We start from the raw sequence: 17,140 nt of genomic DNA on the forward strand, positions 1-17,140 counted from the left end.
TATGTTTGTAACATTCAGCAGGTGTTGGCAGAACACTAAACATTTTTTGGAAAGTTAACATGGTCCAATATGGCCTATCGCTTTTCAGTATAACTGCAGTATCCTATATGTTTATATGGATATTGATTATCAGACAAATAATTCATATCAGATTTGCTGTGTAAACTGGTACACTATTTCTGCTTGCTTTGTGAGCTGTACTAGGCTACTTTGACTGATAAACACTTTATAGCATAATCCGTGACTAAGGGTGTAATCCCCCTGTAGCAAAAATGTAATTTTAATGTATTTTATTTGAAATTATAATCCAATTATACTTACCCACAAATACCTAAATGGAGGAACATTAGAATAAGGGAGTTACAAGACTAAGTTTTATAGGACACAAATAATTAGTAGTTAAAAGTAGTGCATAACTTCAGTTACTTTATATTAAAGGATGCACAGATTAGTAATTTTTAGTAGTGCACTGCAACTGTATCAGGGATGTGCCTTATCAGGCCCAGACGTTTCCAGGTATGTGCTATTTACTTCGTTTTTAAACATCAAGGGTTAGCTTTTCGCGCGATATCAGCTGCAAATCTCCAGTCCTTTTTCCTAAATTTCAGACTTCAGCTTTACAAACAAAAACAGCCCCACAAATTTACTGAGAAATGTGTTTAATTGTACGAAAAAACTTTGCCAAGCACGTCGAAAGAAAAGTTCTGCCACGGTATACGCAGGAGGATAAGATTTCAATCAGGCAAACCGGAAGTCTCCTGTTTCCTGCCTTGTAGTTGGGTCCTGTACAGCAGCCCGTGCGAGGCTGTCCTGGAGACCCCGCGCTGCCTGCACCTCTATCGTCTCGGGTGAGTTTGTTACAATGTAGCAATTTCTCTATTAATCCAAAAAACTGTTACAAAGCTGCAATATTCGCGAACTGCACGCGAGCCACGAACTGCACAGCTACCGCAATCGAAGCGCCACGCTGCCGCACGAACCGGCGAACATGCTCATTTTCCACCGAATTCCCAAGCATACCCCCCTCATCCAAGAGTATTCCAACATTAACTCATATTTTGCTTACAAGGAGAGATAGCTAGCTACGCAATTGCGTTTACGCTTCAAATCAGACAATACTGCCTTGTCTTTGTCAAATCGAGGCATCGTTGTGCACTAGGGGTGTTAAAATTGTGTCACTCGCTGGTTTGTTTTGAATGTCAAAGCCTCAAGCTAGCTGTACGTCTCAATATTGTTGATAGCTTGTTGGCTTAGCTGGTTAGCTAGCTAGGCTAACGAAAGTCAACCCAGATGCGTTAAAATGACTGAAAATAGAGGCAAAACAGTGGTTTAAAATTAAACGTTTTGTTAAATTAGTGTTTTAAGTCAGCAGTGTGGCTACGAAATACTCCGTGTTGTGAGTAATAAGCGAAATATACATGCAAAGCTCTTTGAAAACACTAGCTAGCATGTAGCAAGCCTCTTGCAGTGACTCCATTCATATCCTGCGTACTAGCTGCGCTCTAACCGAGCAATGGCTACGATCTGCTGCTGCTTCAGAGCGGCAACTGGGTGTACGGTCGCTTTATAGGTCTCGGTAAACTCGTGGAAGCTGATTTGAGATGGTGTTTTCGTGTTGTTGGAAACGAAAGGCACAGCTGGTGTTTTGAGTTGTGGTAAATTCAGCGGGAGGCGAGAGCCCGTTCTCGAAATCTTTGCAGGCGGAGCGAAAACCGCGCGTTTTCAGTTTGTTGTCTATTGCCATCCGCTGTTTTTTCGGATTTTAACAAATATGAGTTCTGCTTGGTCTCTCGATGGGTTCGTTACCACATGGGGATTTCTGTTGTTGATAAGTGTAGGTGTTAAAAGACGTTGAATTTTTTGAAAATCAGTTTCTGTATTTAACTGTAAACTTTATTATTATTTTATAATTTAAGGACCTCATATTTTATTTATCACGTCATGCTTGCTTTATCCTAACAAGACACCGAAATATCTGACAGTGATAGGTGATGTAATGATTTAATGAGTCATTACTCATAATTTGAATTTTAAAAACACACAGGGGAAAATCAAGGACTTTGAAATTAATGTGATGGACTTCATAAATGTTTATTAATATTGTTATTAACTAACTATGTAGCCCATACTACCTAAGAGTAATTAGAGTGAGTTTATGTTATTCGGAAACTATAAGAAAAACATTAACATTGAAATTTGTGTTGATAATGTATATCTAGAATGGGTTAATACCATAAAATTTCTTGGTGTGATCATTGATCATAAGGCCTGTTGGAAATCACATATCACTTATGTGAGGGGAAAGTTAGCACGGGGCATTGCTGTCTTGGGGAAAGTAAAACAATTTCTGGATAGGAAAACATTGTATATGTTATATTGTGCTTTACAATTACCATACATGAGTTATTGTGTAGAGGTTTGGGGCAATACATATAAAAGTAATATTCAGACTATAATCATAATGCAGAAAAGGGCTATTAGACTAATAAATCAGGAGGGGTATAGGGCTCACACAAACGCACTCTTCATTAAGACGCAAACTATAAAATTCCAGGATCTGGTGAAGTTTAAAACAGTGCAAATAATATATAAGGCAAGGAAAGGGATGCTCCCAATCGAAATAAGTAAATGGTTCTTAGAAAGAGAAGGGAGGTACAATTTTAGAGGGAAGTGGAATTTAAAATTACAAAGAGTAAGAACAACATTGAAAAGGATGTCTATTTCAATAGCGGGAGTTAAATTCTGGAATGAATTAAAAGAAGAAATAAAGGTCAGTAGTGATATAAACCAGTTTAAAATAAAACTCAAAAAAGAAATTTTAAATAAGTATAAGAATGAAGAAAATGCAATTAACCCAAGACAGCAGTTAAACTGATGTTTATTTTCTTCTGCAAATTAGCAAATCTAAATATAGTTTTAGTTGAACATGAGAAAATATATTTTTGTGATGTTATGTTCTAAGTTGAAGGCATTGTATACGTTTTTTGTTGTTCAAATTTAGATGATGATGATGTAAACCTGAGGGGGTAGGGCTAAATAAGTATATACTTCTGCCTACTTTTCAAACAACTACATGGAAAGATTTTATGAAATGTTGGTGAATGTATATGTTTGAAATAAAAATGAACTGAACTGAGTGTTTAAATATAACTTAGTCTTTTTGGATGCCAAATGACCATGATGGTTAGTCCAGCTTACTGGATAGCTTTGGAAGCAAGAAAAATGTTTAGATTTTTAATGCTTGTGATTTTTCAATAAAATGCATTTCTAGACCTGGTAGAGTTATGACATTTTTACATTACAGCTTAATCCATACCCTAAACTATGTTGGAATTGAAAGTATTTCTGTATCTTGACAAATTTTTAGTCATAAAGAGTAAAATAATACATTAGTTCAGTTTAAAAACAGAATTAGAAGGTTTTGTGCTTTTAGAGAGATACTGTAAGCTAGTATAGGCTGTTCTTCATCAGTGTTGCACATCGATAGGTAATTAAATGTTAAATGTTTAGTTGTACTCTAATAAATTAAAAGGAACGTATCTTATTGTGAAATTGTTTTACTGGTGTGGCTCACTAGAGATCAAATTCAGTTGTATGTGGCTCATTAACTGAATATAGTTTGAACCCCCTCTTTGTCTAAACTAACGATCTGAGAACATAATATTAAGATCTGTGGTTTCTTTTTGTAGTTCTTCTAAGGAGTGAGCAGCTAACTCAAATCTATGTTCAATTACAATTATGACTTCCAACAGTTATGAAAACAAGATAAATGAGGTAACAGAAATATTTTTGCTTTCTTTTTTTCTTTAGTTTCTTTTTGCAGCAGTACGCTAATTTTGCCTTTCGTTTTTTAATCCAGTGTACTTGTTTTCTTTACAGTGGTGTTTATTTGCCTCTCACTAAAAACCCCAAGTCACGCCCCCAGATGCTGTGACAGTTTAAATTTGGTTAACAAGCAAAACAAATTAATCTGTTTGGAAACCGACTGATAACCAGGAGTCCAACGGGGAGCAACAAATATATTATTTCATTATTTTTTTAAGTTAATTAGGAACAAAGTAATAGTGATTATGATATTTGCACCAATAGAATAATTTTGACGTTTTCTCATGATGACAAGCAGTGCTGAAAATGTTTTATTGCTACTTTGCAGTGCTTTACAAAAAAAATTAACAAAAATTTGTTACTTCAAAGGATTAGTAATATTAAATAATCATATGAAATTAATTCCTGTCATGCTGAAGAAGCATAGGACTTGAAAAACATCACTGTTCTGTAGTTCACTATCAAGTGTGGCAAGCCATAAATCAGCTTCTGTGTAAACATTAGGGCTGCCACAAACGATTATTTTGATAGTCGACTAGTCACCGATTATTTTTGCGATTAGTCGACTAATCAGATCATCATCCATTGGACGTACAGCGTACAGCTTATTGCACCAGCAGCATCTGGTCTTATATAACTATCATTAGCTTACAGCTTGAAGTGTTTGTGCTAACTAAAAATAAAGACAAGATGGTAGTTTATTAATTTTTAATGAAATTTGCAGATTGTTTCGGTGAAGTTTAATAAACTCCTTGCTTTCTAAAATATAACAGGACACCGGAGTATATTCTCCAGCGTCTCACACTTCTGATAATCAGCTGTCTGCTTGACAGTTTTAGCTGTGCAAAAACTATAACTTTAATCTCAGCCAAACCGATTTACTCAGGAACAAATAAAATACTAAAGAAAGCCAAACAATAACATTTTTAAGTTATCTAAGTGACTTATATATATGTTTAACCTGACTAGCAAAAGACGGCCGTGGGTTTGAAAACGATTTGCCGGGAGTCCGGTGTTCTCACGGCTCTAGTTAGCCTTGCCCCCGCCTAGCTGACGAGCTAGTGGGTAACAGACGTCTCCGAAAACGTCGGAGCGCTTTTGAAAATATGTGGTGTCTTGATAAACTGAGCAGATATTTGAGGTTTACACAGCTACATTCTCGCCTGAAAATATGTTAAACGTTTATTTTGTGACCCAGAAAGAATAATAAGAGTAAAGTTAAAACTAACTAGCTGCCGCCATTGTTGACAACTGCGCTGGGCTGCGCTATGAATTCTGGGACACAGCTTCTTCTTCTTCGGGGTTTAACGGCAGCTGGCATCCTTGTACATGCAGTGCTGCCATCTTCTGTTTCAGTCCGTTATTACACTCTTAAATCCTACTACTCATTCCTGCGTCCTTTGTGATCTTACAAAGCTTCAAACGATGCGTCGACTATTAAATTAGTCGTCGATGATTTTAATAGTCGACATAATCGTGACTAGTCGACTAATCGTGGCAGCCCTAGTAAACATGGAGACAAAAATGGCTGGGTTCGAGTCCACTCTGGACATTTCTTGTGTATCATTCCCCTCACTCTCACTGTTCTTTTGCATTGCTCCCTACTGCCCTATCAAAATAATAATAATAATAATTAAAGCGTGCACTGACAATGAAATAAATCAAGTTGTCATAAAAACAATTTCTCATCTTTAACAGTTGTCATGGATGATGAAGACGGCAGGTGCCTTCTAGATGTAATTTGGTAAGTTAATGATGACTCGATGAAAATCGGCTAAATCTCATCACAAACTGGTCAGCCATTTCTTCCCTTGTACTGTGAAGATTCACTTTGTTTTCTCTTGCAGTGACCCAGAAGCTCTCAATGACTTTCTTCATGGATCTGAGACCCATGTGAGTATGAGTGGGGGAGGGTTTTTTTTTTTTTTAAAAAAGAAAAGAAAGAAAGATGTCTCCTTTTTTTTTTTAAGTTTATGATTTCTATTTACAAAAAGTGAGTTTGTAATTGATGTGATGAGGAGTCATAATTATGCATATTTTTGTTAGTGCTGGCATCAGTTAGTGAAGTGTGACTCTGTACTTAAGTCACTTTAGATTACACGTTAATGCACTCTGAAACCTGCTTCCCTCACTGCTTTCATGTAATTTTCTTATTGCTGTATCTGCTTAATGGTTTTCTTTGCTTTTGATTTGCACTATTTGTAGTTCCAGCCTCCCTTCCCTTTTTATTTGGCATATTCACAAAATGAGAAACGATAATACTAACGCTTCCCAACTCTGTATTACACCTATCATTTTGCATTTTTGTCACTTATCCTTTTACTGGTTCTTTTACAATCTGGGTTTCCTGGACTGTATTCTGTCCTTTCCTTGCCCTTCCCCTGGCTGATGGTTTGTATATTTATCTGTCCTGGTGACTTTTGCCTGCTGGTTTGGGTGCCTTTGGTTTCCATCTTTCCTATCCTTTGTGGGTGTGTCTGTAGTTGGACACTGACGACCTTTTGGATGGTTCAAGTGACCCCTCCAGCTCATTCTTCTCTGCCACTGGGGTGAGTAAAATCCCCCAATGCTCTTCCTTCTGTTTTCTATTTATATATGTCGCATGCTTCACCTATTACTCCTCTCCCATCTACTAACAAATCTACACTTGACAGGCTTTGTTTTGCTGCATTCTGACAAGATATTTTTGTGGGGTTTTTATATTTGCATTACTTTGTTCATTTCCACCCCTTACCATCATATCTAGTGATAAAAATTTACGTGTTACCTGATTTCACTTATTTCCTCTTCGTTTTCCTCCGTTCCTTGAAGGGCCACGTTCCAGAGGTCCAGCCTACAGCCCAGCTGTCGGCCAATGAGTCAACAGGCCTTCCTAGAGTCAGTGTTGACTTGGACTTCTTGGAGGATGATGACATCTTGGGAGGGTCCCCAGGTGGAGAAGGTGGGAGCAATGGCATTGGGACAAATCATGAGCCATGTGACATCTTGCAGCAAAGTTTGGCTGAAGCCAACATCACAGAGCAAAGCTTACAGGAGGCAGAAGCTGAGCTGGACCTGGGCTCCTTTGGAATTCCAGGCCTTACACAGGTGGTTCAGACACTGCCTGATGCCAGCCTTGCTGGGGCTGGAAACAGTGCTGTTGGTGTAGGCATTGGTGTTGGGGGAGCAGCAACAATTTTTCCCGGGTCAGCCACGAGCACCACTGCTACTCCCCCCAACGCCACAACTGACATGCTAGGGTCAGTCCTTGCTCAACAGGGCCTTCAACTCCAATCCCAGGTCATGAACAAGGCAATCAGTGTTCAGCCATTTATGCAGCAAGTGGGCCTAGGAAATGTGACGCTTCAACCCATTTCAAGTCTTCAGGCTCTTTCTAATGGGAGTCAATCTGGACATTTGGGTATTGGACAGATTCAGGTTGTGGGTCAGCCTACCGTCATGACTATCAATCAGTCTGGCCAGCCAATCCTGGCTAAAGCCATGAGTGGTTACCAGTTGCACCAGTCTGGGCCAGAGGTATCAGGTGCTGGTCCTCAGCCAGGGCTTGGAGGCTCAGGAGGTGGACTTCTGATCCAAAGTAATAAAGCTACTCTCGGATCCCCAGCTTTAAATGGACCGGCTGTTTGTGTCAGCAGCACAAACAGCAGCAGTGGTGGTACAATGACTGCTCCTGCTGGGCTTGTGGGTTTTGGCAACACCCTTCTAAGTTCAGGAATAGGATCCCAGACACAACCTCAAGGCCAAATCATGCAGAATGTGATCATCCAGCGCACACCACCACCTATTCAGCCTAAACCCCCTCAGGGGGGAGCCATCCAACCGAAACTCTTCAAACAACAACAGCAGCAGCCACAGCCAGCACCCCAAGTCTTGCAAAATGATGCCCACAAGGCCCTAGGGCTGCAGCAACTTCCAGTTTCTGCTGCTCAGAATGTAGCCTTCCTGACAGGAAAGCCAGGCTCCAATGTTGTCCTGAGTACTCAAGCCACAACTCAAGGCGCTCAGTTTCAGCAAACCCTCTTCAAGCCACAAGCAGCACAACCATCTGGCAAGCCCCTGAGTGTACACTTGTTAAACCAATCTAGCAGCATTGTTATTCCTTCTCAGACAGTTCTGCAAGGTCAGAACCACCAGTTTCTCTTGCCACAGCTGCAAGCAGGTGGGCAGATCCTGACCCAGCACCCCGGGGGCCACATCATCACAAGCCAGGGTCCTGGTGGACAAATCATTGCAAACCAGATTTTAACTGCAAACCAGAATATCAACTTGGGTCAGGTGTTGACGTCGCAGAGCCATCCTGGGGCAGCCCACATCCTCTCTGCACCCATTCAGCTCCAGCCTGGCCAGATGGGCACGCCTACCCTCTTTCAGATGCCTGTCACATTGGCTCAGAGCCAAAATCAGACACAGACCCAGACTGTCTCAGGTCATGCCCAGACAGTCATACAGGGCATGCCAATTCAGAACCCCCTGACCATGCTGAGCCAGGTGGAAGGACTGAGCCCCGCTGTCAGCCTTCAGCCAGCCTTGCAGCCTCAGCCAGGTGGAGTCCCTAGCAGCACAGTAGCAGCAACTATGGCTCAAGGACAGCCTGGAGAGTGTGTAACTGTGCTGGGAAGCTCCACAGACCAGGCTACTCATCCCACTCAGCAGCTTGTACCACAGCCATCTATCCTTGCCATGCAGCCGGCTTCTACTGTGTCCACGGTTACCACTGCATCTTCCTCCTCTCCGTCCATGTCAGTTTCCACCTCTTCCTCTGTCACAGCAGTGGGGCTGGTCCCCCCTCAGGCTCAGCAAAGTCCAGGGAGGTTACTGTTCACCAACCAGGGCCCCAGCATGATCCTGAGCCAAGAGTCTCTGCAAATGTTTCTTCAACAGGTCAGTGTTCAAACTTAAAACTTTTGCTTACCTTGTGTTCAGTTAACATTGTCTAAAAAGATGAATAACATGCATGGAGTGATATCTTGGTTTGACCTCTTTGGTTTACTATTTTACTCCCCCTTCCCTCCAATCCCCTTCCTCCTTCCTTCCCTCCCTCATCCTGAAATGGTAAATGTACTCCAATCAGGAGCAGCACCACCAAACAGAGAATGAGTCAACCCCCTCTGTGGGCGTACCTGCATCTGTAATCGTCAGCAGCAACAGCATCACTACTCCGGCCCCTGCTGTCCATGACAGCCAATTAACTGACTCTTGGGTGGGCCAGAGCCACAGCCCTTCCCCTATGGTAAAGCAGGTAGAAATGCCCCTTTATGTTGAGCCCCACCCCCTTGTTGCTGCTGCTGCCTCCACAACAATGTTAGGATATCTTATCTTTTCTCCTTACTATTCTGTACCTCTCTTCTGCATTGGTCATTGCTTCTATGGCGCTCACCCTTGCTCTGCATTTCCAAAGAACAAATATGATTGTTGGCTTGCGGCTTCTGTGTGTTTCTTACGTTGCTTAATTACATGCAAAGGCATGATCATTCCAGTTGTCCATACCTATTGCGTGCTAACTACTCTGAATTTAGGACTGGCAAACAATATTCAAAGGAATATCTTTTTCTTTTTTTTAATTCATTTGATATTCTTAATCAGTTCTAACATCCTTGACTCAAAGCTGAAATGGGCAAAAGTTATGGTATAATTGGACTATATATTTTAGCATGCTGAAATATACGAGATCTAATCTTTTTTGGCCTTTTCTGGATTTCTGCCTACAGCAGCAAGGCTAGAATAATCTCTTCACTAACACTGCTTAGTCACAGTAAATGAACTCATCTTCATCTGCTGCATTACTGATTAAGGACTGATGAATTGATTCACTCCACACTATCTTCCACCTCTCACCCCTCTGTCCCCTAGTGTGACCAGGGTAATGAGCCCCCCCAAAACCAAAATGACATGTTCACCTATCCCTCGTCCCTCAAGTCTGCAGATCACCTCCTAATTTACCACCACAGACCCACAGATCTTGATTTCTTGCTTTTGTCTACAGTTTTTCTTTTTGGCTCGCTAAATAATCATTGCCCTCTTCTTATGTGTAAATGCTAGAAATAAAATCTGTGAGCTTCTACTACTTTTACTTTAAAATCTATTAGTTTTTAATTCTAACACTTTGCTTTTGTGTTTGTTTGGTCGTTATTTACTTGTGTTTGTGTACGTCGGGATTGGGTGATAAATCTGTATTATTATCTATTAGTTTATTTGATTGTTTCTTTTTTTCATTTTAAAGTGTGTGAGTGTATTATGATATTTGCAATTAGGATTTTTAACCTAGGTGTAAGTATTAAACTCAGTATTATGATGCATACATATAGTACATCATAATAAATATTGATGTCAAAAACGTGAAAAGCCATATCGCCCAACCCTACTTTGTGTCAAATCTCAGATTGTGTGCTGGACACTTATTCGCTATAGACTTTTTGTATGTGATTTTTCTTCTTTTTTTATGTGCTTAATATCCTGATTTCATTCTTCCTTAAACTGTTTGCTCCCTTGAATCAGATAAGCATACTGTATTTTGATTCCACTTCTTCAGGTACCCTCCAGTGGACATCAGCAGCCTCTGAAGATCCATAGAATGTCTCCTTGTCCACCTGCCACAGCACCACCAGTGGCAGAAAGTCCCCAGCCTTCCCAGTCTCCTCTTACTCTGAGCCAGCAGATCCAGTCACCACACCACCAACAGCAGTCACGCCCTCCCTCTCAGCCTCAGCCACAGTCGCAAACTCCTTCTCGCTCATGCACACCCTCATCTCACCCTCCACTCTTTATTGTCCATAACCAAATTGCAGAGTCCCCCAAACCAGCTCTACAGGGCCAGCCACAGCAAACGCCACCCCAACAGACACACATTCAAGTTCAACTTCAGCCTCAGCCGGCCTCTCAGTCTGCCCCTTACCAACAAGACATGCCTCCTATGTCACAGTCACCGAAGCCTCCACCTGCACAACATCAGTTCACTGCAGCTCCTGTCAGCGCTTGTGCCACCACTGTGGTTAAAACTCATGTTCCCATCCAGGGCCTGACATCAGATCAGCAACATAATCTGCAGTTAGTAGGAGCACAAATTCAGACTCTTTCAGCCATCTCTCAACCCTCACCTAAGCAGAAACAGCTGCTGGAAAGGCTTCACCAGGTATCATTACAATGTTACACATTTCTTCTTACTGAAAACTTGTAACGTAATTAGCATACAATTAGGGATCTTGACTGTAAAATCACTGTGTGTATTTTTGACTTATTCTTTTTTCTGAGGTTCAGCAGCATGCTAAGTTGCTTTCACTAGTACAGTTTGTATTGTCGTGGAAAAATAATATATGCGATTTCTGTATATATACTTAGTTGTTATTTTCCTTTTGTTCAGTTTAGTTCCATTTATGATTTTTTTTTCTGTTATCAGTTGGGTTAAATACATTGTGAACATTACCAATAAACCTACCAGTACAATATCAGCATAACTAAATTAGGAGCCTAAGCATGCTCCAAAATATTTTGAATGTAGGTACAAATATATCTGTCCTGATGGTATTTCCAGGTCCAGCAGAACATCATGCTACAAGCTAAGCAGCCTACTCAGCCTCAGCCTCAAATCACCACTCAGTTTAGTTCCCAGCAAGATGTGCCTCTTGATAAAGTGGTGATTGCATCATCATCAGCCAGCACTGGTACACCTGCTCAGCTACCCTCAATGCTGCAGCCGACATCAGTGCTTGTCAAAACTCCTACAGGTTAGACATTAATTATTGTCAGTGATGCAAAACAGACGTTGAAGTGTTTCCTTTTGTAATTATCTTTATTCTTTATTGCTAGCATCAAGTGACTTACAGGTATTCTCAGGAGCCCAAGGGCAAGCTGGAGCAATGGTGAATCAGACTGTCACTCCTGCCAGCCTTACCCAGCCTGCACAGGTATGTAATATAACCCAATTCCCAGTAAGAACATATGTGTGGTATTTGCCTGGCGTTATTTTGTGCTACTCTAACACCTTTGTCAGTGAATATAAAATTTAACAGGGATAGTATTTTCCCAATACATTCCTTTTGTATGTTTTGTCACTTTCTGCTTTTAAATTTCCCTCTTGTTTTCCTTTCTCAGGTTCAGCCAAAGCCAGGAGTGATAAGCTCTGTTGGAGGGGTGACTCTGGGGAAAGGTGGCATGCAGATACAGGTGTTGGGAGCTAGTCTGACTCAAATGCCTGCTCCACAGCCCCCAGCTTCAATACAAGCTCAGGTAAATGAGCGTTGCTACATGTTTGTACTGCCTCTGGTATTTAAGTTTTAGTATGAAGGGTTTTAACCCTTACACTTTATATTTGTTTGTTCCTGTTACAGACAACAACAATAATGAAAATGCCTTTCAGCGCAGAGCCCAGTAAAGAAGCCAGGTATGTTCCATGGTAATTTTCCAGGGCTTCTTTTAATTGATTCTTAAAAGCCATATTTGTGAACAGTATTAATTTTACACACTTCACTGCAGGATGCTAGAACAGCTAAGGAAACATCAGGGTTCAGTGCTTCACCCAAACTACAGTGCCCCTTTCTGCTCATTTGAGGACACACTGCACAGACTCCTGCCTTACCATCTCTACCAGGGAACTGCCAACTCTTCTCAAGATTATCAAAGAGGTAACAAATTGCCTCTTTTGTAAAGCTACCAATAGGGATGGGTATCGTTTAGGTTTTATCCGATACCAGTACCAAACCGGTACTTTTGAAACAGTGCCGGTGCTTAAACGGTGCTCAAACCGGTGCTTAAAGAATGGAGAACACAAAATTGGTCCAAAAACCTCTCATGTTCAGCTGTTTGTAAAAAGATAATAATGTTAGCCTTTTCTGCAGGTATGGGGCATATATGGTATCACTCTTGGCTGGAAGCAGTGCTTAAACAATGGAAAAAACACAAACCTTGTCCAAAAACCTCTCATGTTTAGCTGTTTTCCACTTTTTCTTTGGTCATTTTAGCCTTTTTGGCCAGGGTGACGGGAGTATCTGCCATCAAAAAAGAAGACAGCCGCATGTAACTACTACGGTGTTTGCTAGTTCACCTTACATGCATTAATGTAATAACGTGGTTAGCCTACTCAACGTAAATTACACACGAACAACATTAAGCTACTCACGCAGAGAAGAACGGCTGCTGCTGCCATCACCATCCGTCATCATTTCTGCTACACTGGCAGGGCTAGGGGCCAGGACTCTCCTCTTTGGGTTTTTGGGGGATGTTGCTAACTCCGGGTCCGATAACAGGCAACCCACCCGCAGTAGATGTGTGAGGTCTCGCAGCAAGCTATCAAATACGGTGCATTTCTCGGCTTAAAAAAAAAAAACGCTATGCGTTGCCAGGTGTTTCATCGGATTTGAGGTGTTACCTCCTTTGACAGTATCACAGTATCAGCTTAAAGCACTTGTTGCAGGCTGCTGAGTTTGCATCTTTTGCTGTGAAGTACAGCCAGACTTTTGACCGCTTCGCCTTGGGCATTTTTAATCTGTAGCTCTGCTCTAAAAGAACTTACGTACCTGGACCCGCCTACTATCCTCAGAAACGTAAAATGATTGGCTAGAATCCAAAGTGTATGACATCTCAGAAAAAAAAGCACCGAAATGTGCGCTGCTTTTCGGTCTGGTTACTACCGTTTATGTCAGAACCGCTGCCATCGTGGCACCGGATATCGGTACCCATCCCTAGCTACCAATGTATTGCTTGATTTATAGTTGAGAATTTTCAACAATTTGGTTCTCTTTTACACAGTGGATGATGAATTTGAGAAGGTCTCCAGCCAGCTGCTGAAAAGAACTCAGGCCATGCTGGATAAATATCGTTACCTGCTCTTTGCAGAGTCAAAAGTAAGTTTATAAATCAGCATGTTCACTGCAAGCATTCTTAGTGCGTTTTTGTCCTGAATTGATTTTAAAAGTGATGCTGTTTGGCATATGAACATGAGCAGAGACTGGGCCCCTCGGCAGAGATGGTGATGATCGACCGGATGTTCATTCAAGAGGAGAAGGTTGCATTAAACCAGGACAAGATTTTGGCAAAGGAGAGGCCAGGTATTTTACCACTGTCTGTGGTTATTAAATTATTAATAAATAATTAAAAAAATTATTAATAAAATTTTGTAGGTATTCAAAAATAAAGAAGGTGTGTTTTAATTATACATTTGTTTATTTACTTGCAGAAGAGTTTGTGGCAAATGTGCGAATGTTGGAGAGTGTTTCATCCCAGCAGAAATTATCATCTGCTGAACCCACCCCAGTGAGCGGAGGGGTATCTGCTGCTGTCCCTGCTCCAGCGCCTGCTGTTGCTGTTGCTGCTGCTCCTGCTCCTGCTGCCATCCCATCCCCTGTTCCAATCATTGCCCCAAACCCTCCGCCTGCACCCACACCAGTTTCTGCTCCTGCTTCTTCTCCTGTCTCAGTTCCTTCTGTGGCCCCTTCTCTTTCCCCTTTCCCTCCTACCAAGCTCGTGATAAAGCAGGGTGGAGGCAGTGCATCTGTGTCCTGGTCCAGTAGCTGTCCTCCTCCTCCAGCTCCACCAGTCAAGCCAGTGGCTGAACCCACTAGCCAGATCTCTACAGTTCGTACTCCAGCATCGTCATCCTCATTTTCATCCTCGACATCAAACTCTCAAGCGGCTGATGATGATGATGCTCTTCCACAGCGAACGAGCAAACCGCCTATCAAGACCTATGAGGCTCGCAGGAGAATTGGTTTGAAGCTAAAGATCAAGCAGGATCAAACGGGGTTCAGTAAGGTGGTCCACAACACTGCCTTAGACCCAGTGCACACACCTCAACCTCAGCTGAGCAGCCAGTCTATGTCCCAGACTCAGCCGCAGTCTGAAGCTGCTGTATCACAAGCGAAGGTTCACCCTTTATCAACCCCTTCGGCCACGGTTATCAGAACTCAGTCCCCTGTATGCACTACTTCGTCTGGCTTGTCAGTCACAATATCAACCTCTCAGTGTAACCCATCACTGAGAGGAAGTGTTCCCCCCATTTCAGCCTCATCTTCCTCCACCTCTTCATCCCATACTTGGTCTTCATCCACCTCCTCATCTTCCATTCAAATGAATGGGACTTTGGATCACCACGACACAGGTGGGGTCAAACACAACCCTGCCTCTACTGCCACTTCCTCACAGACAACTTGCCGTCTTCCCCTTCGAAAAACTTACCGGGAAAACATTAGTCCTCGGGTCAGACCTGGTGTCCCAGGTGGAGGAGATGAAAATTTGTCCTACCCCAGAACCACACCATCACCCCCCAGACACGAGGCCTCAAATCCTCCCTCAGAGCGGACAGTGATAGCAAGTGTGAAAGTAGAGAAGAGAGACAGGGAGGCTTTACTCACTCACACAGATTCAAGCCACGAAACTGGCCGTTTGGGGAGTGCAGTGCAGGGGCTGGACGAAATGGATGTGTTTAGTCGTGGTATCAAAACCACGCAACACCATCATCTCCCACAGCTTCTAGACAGAGAAGGGGCAAAGGAGAAAGGGGAAGAGCACACAGACCAAGAGACAGATGTAAGTAAATATAAGAGGTTGAGTGGAAAAAATCGACATAAGGCAGGAGGAACATTCAGAATGGACCAGCATGCCCCTGGGCCCCCGTCGCCAGAGTCTTCCTTCACACGAGACTCTTTGCTTCCTGCCAAACGCTGCAAGTCAGACTCTCCTGACATGGATAACGCCAGCTTCTCCAGCGGCAGCCCTCCAGATGACTCACTGAATGAGCATCTGCAGTGCGCCATTGACAGCATCCTTAATCTGCAGCAGGAACCCTCTACCCGCGGACACCATATTAAAGGGGGCAACAGCAGACCCCACCAACACCAAAGTCAGCGCCCTGGGGGCTCAGCGCCCTCATCACACAGACCTTCAGTCCCATCCTCTTCCTCTGCTTCTTCATCCTCTTCCTTGGCCCAGCACCCTCAGGTTGGTGGCCGCGGCCACAACGGCAGCCTGGTGCCCCAGACTCAAAGTAGATAACAGCCCCTCAGCCTCGGACTCACAAGGGGAACTATGAAACAGTTTAACGAGGCAGGGGAAAGGGGCACTGTGAAAACAGTATCACTGTAGTACTCTGCCAGGCTGTGTTGGCTTTGTTTGTTTATTTGAATTGTCCAAACATTTCTTTGTCATTTACAGTCTAAAGTTGCCCCATGATGGAAATACAAACATAGTCAAAAATGGTGAATTGCAGACTTGAACATGCTCGACAGATGTGCTCCCTCAGCCAAATTCGAGTAACAAGATGAAATTGTCAGTGACTATTGTTCTCTAATTCTGTCTTTATTTTTCACTTTGGTCTTTTTTTCCCCCTCATTCACTTGTTCATACATTCCTTTCATGTGGTCTGAGCACCAGTCTCTGTCCACAGCGGTTCATCTTCTGGTTTAATCAGTGTCGTAATGAGCATCAGGCATCTTATTCAAACAGTTTAAAAGGTAACAGCTTTTCACTAAGAGAGCTGCAGAAGAAAGGCCAAAGAGGTTACAGCAGTGTAGTACTGTAAACAGTCATAATACATCCAGTGTGCTGCCGGACCTACCATATTTGATTCTCTTATCACAAAGATAGTGTTGCTCCAGAGATGCAAACAACAAATGCTAAAATGAAGCAGTCCAACTCTTTATCAAGACCACGCTTCTTTATGTAGTGTATTAACCCTAAATATCAGTTGCTTTGGTCTTAAGGTAAACTCCTCTTGAATTGAAAAAAGTGAGTACCATCAACCTCTGTGTGTCTCCATTTTAAACAGATATCATGTCTTTTTTTCTTTTCTTTTTTTAAGTAAATGTTGAGGGGAAAAAATTGAACGTTTGTAAAATTGGTTTGAAATTGACTGCTCAGATGCTGTTGTACTGTCAGGATGTAAATGAACTTGTAAGAAATGCATTTTTTTCTGCTTCTATTGTCAGATGATTTTCCAGTTTCTTGTTTTTAGACTGCACCTCCACTCACCCCCCTGTTGCCTGTGATGCCAGGTTAGGACTTTATGCATTTCAGTCAGCAGGGGTCAGGCAAGGTTTCTGTGTTTTCTGTCTTTTGGATCTTCCTGTCACTGTATGCCTGCCTCACTTGAGTTTTTGTTTTTCTTTTTGTTTGTTTGTTTGTTTTTATTTTCCCCCCTTTGTATAAGCCTGGTGGACAATTCAAACACAAACACAGCACAAGCATTGAAATTGAAAAAAAGGAACAATAATAATGTACAAAAAAGACCGTGAGAGAATTTGAAGTATAGTATTACAGATTAATTTTGTATTGTATTTATTGTGTATAATGACACTTTTTAAAAAGAAAATGTACATTTAGTAAAACT

At 42.1% G+C, this 17,140-nt stretch overlaps 1 protein-coding gene across 3 annotated transcripts; it reads left to right on the forward strand.

The window, feature by feature from the left end:
- Nucleotides 1-781: 781 nt before the first annotated feature.
- bicra (BRD4 interacting chromatin remodeling complex associated protein) lies at nt 782-16,986 on the forward strand. 3 transcript variants are annotated; one of them, XM_080888560.1, is made up of 14 exons: nt 787-848; nt 5,524-5,569; nt 5,673-5,718; nt 6,309-6,374; nt 6,637-8,706; nt 10,355-10,954; nt 11,354-11,546; nt 11,629-11,726; nt 11,914-12,048; nt 12,150-12,202; nt 12,295-12,443; nt 13,567-13,661; nt 13,760-13,865; nt 13,994-16,986. In XM_080888560.1, exons 2-14 carry the CDS (start codon nt 5,529-5,531, stop codon nt 15,805-15,807), a joined length of 5,466 nt encoding a protein of 1,821 aa, XP_080744686.1. In that variant the 5' UTR covers nt 787-848; nt 5,524-5,528; the 3' UTR covers nt 15,808-16,986. The 3 variants fall into 3 exon arrangements, with proteins under 3 accessions (XP_080744688.1, XP_080744686.1, XP_080744687.1); XM_080888561.1 differs by having other exon boundaries at nt 13,763-13,865; XM_080888562.1 differs by lacking the exon at nt 6,309-6,374 and having other exon boundaries at nt 782-848.
- Nucleotides 16,987-17,140: the final 154 nt, after the last annotated feature.

The sequence above is a fragment of the Rhamphochromis sp. 'chilingali' genome (genome assembly GCF_963969265.1).
Source record: "Rhamphochromis sp. 'chilingali' genome assembly, chromosome: 8".
NCBI classification, from domain to species: Eukaryota; Metazoa; Chordata; class Actinopteri; order Cichliformes; family Cichlidae; genus Rhamphochromis; species Rhamphochromis sp. 'chilingali'.